The sequence below is a fragment of the Impatiens glandulifera genome, chromosome 7 (genome assembly GCF_907164915.1).
Source record: "Impatiens glandulifera chromosome 7, dImpGla2.1, whole genome shotgun sequence".
NCBI lineage: Eukaryota > Viridiplantae > Streptophyta > Magnoliopsida > Ericales > Balsaminaceae > Impatiens > Impatiens glandulifera.
The window spans coordinates 40,115,318-40,123,936 of NC_061868.1; the positions used below are offsets into that span (position 1 = coordinate 40,115,318).

The following is an 8,619-nucleotide window of genomic DNA, read 5'->3' on the forward strand; positions in this document are numbered from 1 at the left end:
AGCCTAGCCACAAGTCATCCCCGTATTTTGCCACATACGTGGGTTCGGTCCCAATATGCGAGCTTTTTACGCTTCAATAGAATGAATTCGGTAAGGAAACCGTTTTTGGGCAAGACAAGAAAGCGCCCTTTGACACCAAGGGATAAGAGCTGATTGCTGGCAATGACTTGGTGAAGGAAATCTATGAGAGAAGGTTCTCGAACCGAACCGGGACAGCCTAAATGAAGCACCCGGGTCTAGCGACGGGAATTTCCCCCTCACTTGGTACGGCGGAGCATGTCGTTCGGTTTAAGGAATCCCTGCGGAACACCGTTTATACCATATTTTTTCAAAAAAATTATATAATAAATAATATAAACGAACTTTTTAATATAATATATATTTAGCGTAATATATTGAAAATTTATATTATTATATAGAAATAAATTTAAATTTTTTATAAAATATAATTAATAAATTAATATATGAGTGATTTTATATATTTAATTGTATTTATAGTGTTGTGAAATTAAAACGAAAACACAAATATCATTCCGTCCCATTTCCGATCAACTATCGACTATTTCCGATCAACTACCGATGAAACTAAAAAAAAAAACATTCCAAACAGGCAAAATTCTGTTCGATATTGTGTTTCAAATTGTCATACATCCATCACCACTATCCATCACAAGTCTTTATTTATTAATTAATTAATGTTATGATATATAATTTATTTATTTATTTTAAAATATAAAAATTAAGATTTATAACATATAACTTGATTAACATTAATTTTTTTTAATTATATATTTTCATTTTGCATATTTATTAATTAATTACTACTATATTTATTATTATATTTGTTTGGTCACAAAACTGTATTATAAATAATTATTTATTAATACCACTTATAAAATTAATATATTTTTTTATTTTATTTTAAATTGTTGTTTTGTTTTACTTTATGTTGTAAATAAGTTATTTTAAAAATTGGTTGGACTTAAAGAGTATCTAAAAATTTATAAAGTCAGATATTTGATTCATTGAGTCGGATGATATGTGATACATCTAATATGTCGGATAGGACATAATAGAATAATACCCAAGGTCGACTGAAGTTGTGGAAGCCGTCTTTGCTTGCAAAGATGTGCCAGATCTTTTCACAATCTGAATTGCGATCACCCCTGCCTACAATTAAGTTATTTTTATTTTTCGATCAAGGTTTATTCACCGAAAGAGTTAGAACGAAGACCCCCACCTATCATGGTGGGTTTAAATAACCAATCTTGTTTCCCCTGATAGATGGTGGCTTCTTTCACATTGTTATAATGTAGAACAAGAGTGTCATTTTAGAACAAATAACATGAAAACTAAAAAACAACACTTGATTATATATATGAATAATTTGGAATTAAGCTTAGTGTTTGTTCTTCCTCACATCAAATATCAATATATATGGTAGAAACTGGATCAATCAAACAAATGGGGATAGATATTACCCTCCTTTAAACTCTAGCAATTTTATTTGGCTTGTGAAATGAGACATTTTTGATACATAGATAGTTTTAGCATCTGAATTATAACCACTAAAAATAAATAAATAAAACTAAGATACATATCTTGCCTGTCAATGAACATTGAGTTTTACAGCACAACATTATCTCAACTGTTGAATTGGGAGACAAGATCTTCAAGTTCATCAACTATGGCTTTGTAACAAAATACATATTGTTCCTGGATCAGTTCAATTCATCAAATGATATTCATAAACGAAAACAAATTATCTTCAAATATGTTATTACAATCCTTCTCTTATAGACTATACCAATACCGTTTAGACATTCCTCATCTGCCTTTGGTTAGAACATGGAATTTTATTTTTGTTTACAACTAAAATGATATCTTAATAGATTCCTGGTGCTTGTATTGCTAAAAGTAACATAACTAAATTAGTGCATATACAACTTAGGCCCAACATCAATTAGATAATCTAAATCATCAACTAAAATATTTTTTAGACATTTAACCCAAATAATCCACTTTTCAATCAACCAAGGCTTTTCCCCCCAAAGATATCAAATTATTTGAAAAAATAAACAAAAACTACATCAAACAAGCTCTTAGTCTGTGGCCTACGGCGGAGAGTTTCAGGAGATGGATCTGAGTATTCTTATAAGAGTAAGAGCCGTTATTAAGGAGCATTTAAGGAAAAGATGCAGAACTAACAAAAAAAGGTAGGAAGAGGAAGCTCAACCTAGGCCTCTATGGTCATACAAGTAAACTGAAACGTAGAATAGGAAACAACAGTTAGGCATTTCAGAGTTGAAGGTCAAATTTTGTGCACCCACATCATGTTTATGGGCAAATTTGTGCTTTTTTCTTTTCTTAAACAAAAGCTTAGATTTTATGCAGTGGCATGAATTTCATAGAAGGCAACAAAATGAATATTATATGTATGAAGGGAATAAACAATAAGAGATTCATACCAATGTTTGGACCATCCCAGCTCGCTGCAATCTAAACTTCCTTACAGTTTCAACCAAATCCAAAGCAGACATGTCCCCAACAAAAACTCTCTGGAGAGTATTGTGAATTGTGCAATATGTTCCAGTTCGACCAATACCAGCACTGTAGAAAAGGTGGAAAATCTCAATAATACCGATTAACAGCCATAAAGAGGATATGCAGTATATAAGGTTATTTACCTGCAATGGACGACAATTGGCCCTGAACTAGGTGGTATAGAATAAGTTTGTCTCAATATTTCACGGACAGCAAGGGTATCCATGGGAACTCCATGATCAGGCCATTCAGGATACTGAATATGCAAAACAGACAATGGCAGTTTGTCTGACTGCAACAAAGACAACAAAACCAAAAGTAGATGGTATATGAAAATTTTGTTCCAGAATAATTTAGGTATCAAAAGGGAGGACTATTAATTTGTTTATTATGATGCATTTTAAGATAGAGATGGAGTTCATCAATGATACCTTTTTCAATACTAACACAATCCCATGCAGCATATATTCCAATGGATTATTGTAGAAAGAACTGGATAAATGTCATAAATAGCGTTCTCTATGTCTGGTTTCGGAGGTTTAGTTATCAAGAGATTTGTTTAAAATGAAACGCAAATGACCAGTCTAAATTTTTACAGCAGTGCTGACATCTTCTGTTCTTGGTTGACATTACTAGATTCCGGAAATAATGCATCTGGTTTTGGTAAACTAAAATTATTTATCTTGGCCAGGATTCTTAGTGGTAATATGCTGCATCAGTACTACATTTTGGTCATTGAAATTGCAATGGAAATGTCTTTACTTATCCAAGCAAAAAAGATTTATCTGAGATCTATTTTTTTAGAGATTGTTTGATGGGATTCAGGCCATGTAATACTCTTATAGTGCCTAATATGAAGAAGACAGCTAATGAAAATCCTTTACCATGCAGACTTAAAAGGAAAGGTTTCCACATGGCCAACAGGTGTTGCTTGTGCGGAAAGAACAACGAGACAATCAACCATATTCTTCTCCATTGCGGTCTTACCAAAGATTTATGGTCCCTTTCAAAGAGCATTCTCAAATTTAAGTGGGTTACGCCATACAATGTTGCTGACTTTTGGGAGCAGAGGATTGATTGGAGCAACGTGAAGGTCATCAGCACCGATTGGAAGTCTATCCCCTAATCATGTGGTGGAAGATTTGGAAGGAACAAAAAAGGACCTTTGAGGGAAAGAGTTGTGAGAAAGAAAGGATCAAAGGATTCCTACTCCATGGCTTTGCATCTATTAAGAAAATAGGGGTCTGCACTGGATGGGATTATTTCGATCTGATAGGAATCTAACATTTTTGTATTTTGTTTTTCTTTTCATGTAATCCCTGAACGCACCTTGCGTTCCTCTTTTTAATAGAAAATGTAACCTTTATTCAAAAAAATCCTTTATCATGCATCATTCTCCTAGGGTACAAGCTTCAAAATGATAATTGCAAATAGAAGGTCAAATTTCTCGCCTTTTTACAAGAAAATGTGCATCTACATGGGATTTGAAAATAAGGAGAAAGGGGTCCCAATTTTACTTCAAAGTTTCTGATAGAGAAATTTGTTCTTTAATCTAAGGGTCCTGCAACCTATTACTAGAAATAAGATACCTTTTTGTAATTAACCTCCAAATGACGCATCTCCAAACCAGTGTTAGTTGATGCAAATGATTTGGTGGTAATATAAATATTGCCAAAATCTCTAGGGCCATGTTCCGTCTGAAAATAATCACCACATTTGATCATCTGCAAAAGGATAAGTAGAAGAGATTATTATAAAATCTAAAGAGAGAAAAACATCTGCATTAAATGATAATATTTTGTTTCAGATGTACTAGCAGAAATCTTTCTTCTATTGGTTTGTTTGAATTTTTATAAGATAAATAGAAGGGAGTAGAAGGGCCATTTCGAAGCATACAAGTGGCTGGAAGATTAAAGCAATTTAGAAAAGGATAAATATCTTTTGTTAAGTAGATGATTGAAATTAGTTAATAGAATAATTATCAGACTAAAATTAGTAGATTAGGTATGGAGTATATCAAATTAGATTAGGATTACAGCTTTATTATACAAGCTATTAGTATATAACTATATATACAAGAATTGTTATTATGTAAGCAGATTATCAGGTAAACAAGGAATTTAGTCTATTTCATCATCCTCACTCTCTATTGTCTTGTCTCCTTATGTTTTATCATATCTTTCTTACCCTAGAAAAATTATAACTCATTGGTATCAGAACAATCTATTGTGACCTGTGAACAAGAGACCATTGGATTATCATCAACAACCACCATTTTAGTCTTCATCTTTCAACTAAACTCCTCGTACCTACTACCATTCTGGGTGCGACACCCACTTCTACTGATCCACTACAACCGGAGCCACCTCCTCACGCTAGAATGGTGAAATTCAAGCATCAAGCAGAGTTAAAGAGGCTGGAGCATGGGATGCCAGAATGGAGTTCATGGATCAGCAATAGGATGCTTGATGGAAATGCCACTTGGGACAAATGGCGGCAATAATATGGGAGTTGGACGACTTAGCTAGGAAAGTAGGTGGGTTCTGACCCAAATGGAGGTAAACGGCCGTCCACACGTTGTCTCAGTTTGCAATTATATCAAGATATTCCTTTTGGTTGTAACATCTTGGTTTATACCTTTTATAAAAGAAATAATATATAAAGTTTATATTGCATGTATCCTTGTCTAACAAAATAAGTTCATATCATATTATTATTTTTTTCCTATTTTTTTTGGGGGGGAGAACTAGCATGACACCCCACAGTCATGGCGCTCGCTTAAACTCAAAGCACTTCCAGATGGAATCGAATTCGTGACTTTTTGGTCTCTTAAACTCTTTTTCCTATTTTCATGAACAGCTTGTAGTCCCAAATAATTCCACTTACCAAACAAGAGCTTACTTGTTTGGGCATCATAAAGTATAAGACGGATGTAATTCATCCCCTAAGTTGGAGTTACTTTTAACCCAGTTTGTTCCGGTCAGGACCTTAGGGTAATGAAAGGAGTCTTGGTAAGAGAAACCACTGTGTCTACCTCTAGGAGCTTTGATTCTTTATTATTATTATTATTTTGTATTTTTTTCTTCTCGTTTTGCTTTGTCGTTTTTTCCTTAAAACTTTTGTTCAAAACAAAGTATCAATCAAATAATGCTTGAACTGTGAGTGGATATATTTAAAGCAAGGTAAAAAAAGACTATCAAGAGCAAATATTAGTTTGCTTGGAATTTATGAAACAAATTACCTTGTAATTATCAATCAATCCAGTGAGCATCACAATAACAGGGCAATGGTTCTGAATTATCATCTCCCAAAAATCTTCTAAGGTATTAGGTAAGGGGCCTTGAGTTGCTATGAACCTAGATATGCTTTCTGATGATGAAATCTACAATCAAAACATAACCCTTATAAATCAAACAAACAGTGGCTTAAGATAACTACAAGAATTTTTCTCAAATTGCATCGCAGATTACAAGGGCGTAATAAGGTGATAGGAGATTGAGAACCATATCAAACCTCAATGTAGCTTGCATTGATGTAACCACCTGCTGATGGTCCACAACCTTTGTGTGAATTAAGAACAACCATGTTGTCGTCAACTGAAAACAATGAATGGCCGTTTAAATTGTGCCAACTAACAAGTAATCATAGTGAGGTAAATGAAACTGTTCAATCACATACAAGGCAAAACATCTGAATATCTATTTTTGGCTCTATTCTTGTTTCCAATAGCCACAGAAAATCTACCCCTCACCTCTGATTGTCTTATCTTACTGGCCTGCACCAAAAGATAAATAAACATTAGACGGTATTGATATAAGACAACAAAACAATTAAAAATTATGAATTTGTGAATTTGCTGCTTGAAGAGTTAAATCCACTGGGATTCTAACAATTACATAAGATAAAATTTATGGATATTGATGAGTCAACAAAATACGAGCCCAACATCATATCCATTATACAAGAATCTGCTGGATATGAGATGTAATTAAAGCTAAAACTAGTGAGCAGGCAAAACCATTATGTAGAATATTTTAGACAAATCAAAAGATACATTGTAGTATCAGAAATCCACAGAAAAGCAGGTCATGTATAAAAGTAAAAATAGATAAAAACTGAGAGAAAATGTGAAAGAGAGTCAAGAAGGACACTCTTTAAGTAAACCAAGATGGAACCACTGAATTAATCAACTCTTGCAATTAAATGTAGGCCTAAATAGCATGAATACAAGAGTTTCTGTAGAGAAAAATTCAATATAATGGTATCAGGGTGTGAGGGATAGCTATCAGGTAAGCAATATGAAGGGAACAGAAAATAATAAGGGAACTTTTTTTCCAAACAAATTAAATTAAAAGGTAGCCATTCATGCACCACAATGACCAATGCATTTGAGAAGGCCTTAGTGATGAGAAACACCATCAGGCTTATGTTGCTATGTCAAATGATACCACCTAAGGTTCATTTATCAACACAAACACTTGGAATTTTTAGACAATGTAAAGAATCAAAAAAGGCAAAAAAAAGGTTTGCGACTTCTTCAGAGAATGAAATGACAACCACATTATGATTTTACATTTGCAACACGGTCTTAATGAATTTTAACTTCCTTCGGAGGATATGTTTTCATGGCACATGCAACATGCATTTCTAGCAAGTTACAATTTACTTTTCATAAGACATTATGACACTCAATCTCTCAAAGTGCTCCCTAAATACAAAACAGAAGCTCTACTATTTTTACGTTTAGCCTACATTTGGACTTTCACAATCTTCTATCATCATTCTTGTATTCAGATATATCCAATCCCTCATTATTCTTGTTAGACATTCATAAAACTACTTTGAATCAGCGCTCTCACAAACGTTATAAGTCTTTTGCTTATGTACCATGGAGTGCCAATTTAGAGGATTTGCTAGTGTTCAAAATCTTTCTTCACAAAACTTCCACTTACAAATTACACATAAGAAGATTCTAATAACAGATATCAAAATAAAGATTCATCTGTCCTGTACTCCGTATAAGTGATCCTAGGTTTGCAATTAACGCCTCCTATACTGCTATACATAACTCGTAGCAACAAACTTCAACCAGATGAAGAAATGATGAATCCGGTACAGACAAGAACAACAAACAAACGATATAAGCTGATCTATGCCGTTTTCTTTGATCATATTATACTACACATAAGCTGACCTGTAAGATAGCATATTCTCGGTTGATCTCTTGTGGCTTATGGAGCTTATCCTTGAAGAATTTCAGTGCATCGATGCAGTAGTGATACTGATTAGGCGAGAGGGATAGTGAAGGCGGCGGGGAATCTATTGAGAATGTGATTGGCCTGGGATTTCCGGCGACGGCCATGGCTGACCACCGTCTGCGAGATCGGAGGGAGATGAGATTCCCCGTGGCTTTCAGCAACTCCGGTGAATCTACAGTTCGATTTTTCTGTTAAGCTAAAACAAGCATGAATTGAAAAGCTCTGTCTGTAGAAATCGAACAGATTGATTTCATTGGTAGTCCACTTTCAAATTCTCTCTTTCCTTTTATTTTGTAATCACAATTGTTTTTTATATAAAGTTGTTCAACTATTTCGATAATATAATGTATTATTTAATTTTTAAAATATTGTAAAGAATAAATCTAGCTTAATGTACACCCAAAAGTCAAAACCCAGAGTTTGATTTGGAAAATTGGAAGAAATGATCTTAAAAAATTTCTTAAATGCATCTGCGCATAAATTTAATTGCGTGAATGATCATTTTAAAATATTTTGACGAAATTATCTCGTCGCGTAACGCGAAAGGCAAGATCGTCTCGCGAAAAAAAAGCCTGTGAAAAGTCCAGAATTATCATGTCATTCGCGTGACGATCTTGCCATTCGCGTGACGATCGTGCCCTTCACGTTACGCGACGGGGTAATTTTACAGACTTTCTCTTTGGCTTACGTGACAAGTAATTTCGTCATAATATTTTGAATTGGTCATTTGTGAATACTAAAATTATTTTTATTTTATTTTTAAAAAATTAAAATTTTAAATAAAAAATACATTATAGAAATTGAAAAAATACTCAAA

The 8,619-nt window shown here is 33.6% G+C and overlaps 1 protein-coding gene across 2 annotated transcripts; it reads right to left on the reverse strand.

The window, feature by feature from the left end:
- Nucleotides 1-1,452: 1,452 nt before the first annotated feature.
- Nucleotides 1,453-8,087, reverse strand: LOC124945382 (protein-tyrosine-phosphatase PTP1-like). 2 transcript variants are annotated; one of them, XM_047485809.1, is made up of 9 exons: nucleotides 7,739-8,087; nucleotides 6,223-6,319; nucleotides 6,058-6,140; nucleotides 5,786-5,926; nucleotides 4,134-4,268; nucleotides 2,688-2,836; nucleotides 2,469-2,610; nucleotides 1,607-1,716; nucleotides 1,453-1,530 (listed from the first exon to the last, which is right to left on the reverse strand). In XM_047485809.1, exons 1-8 carry the CDS (start codon nucleotides 7,904-7,906, stop codon nucleotides 1,645-1,647), a joined length of 987 nt encoding a protein of 328 aa, XP_047341765.1. In that variant the 5' UTR covers nucleotides 7,907-8,087; the 3' UTR covers nucleotides 1,453-1,530; nucleotides 1,607-1,644. The 2 variants fall into 2 exon arrangements, with proteins under 2 accessions (XP_047341765.1, XP_047341764.1); XM_047485808.1 differs by having other exon boundaries at nucleotides 1,453-1,716; nucleotides 7,739-8,084.
- Between the last annotated feature and the right edge of the window lie 532 nt (nucleotides 8,088-8,619).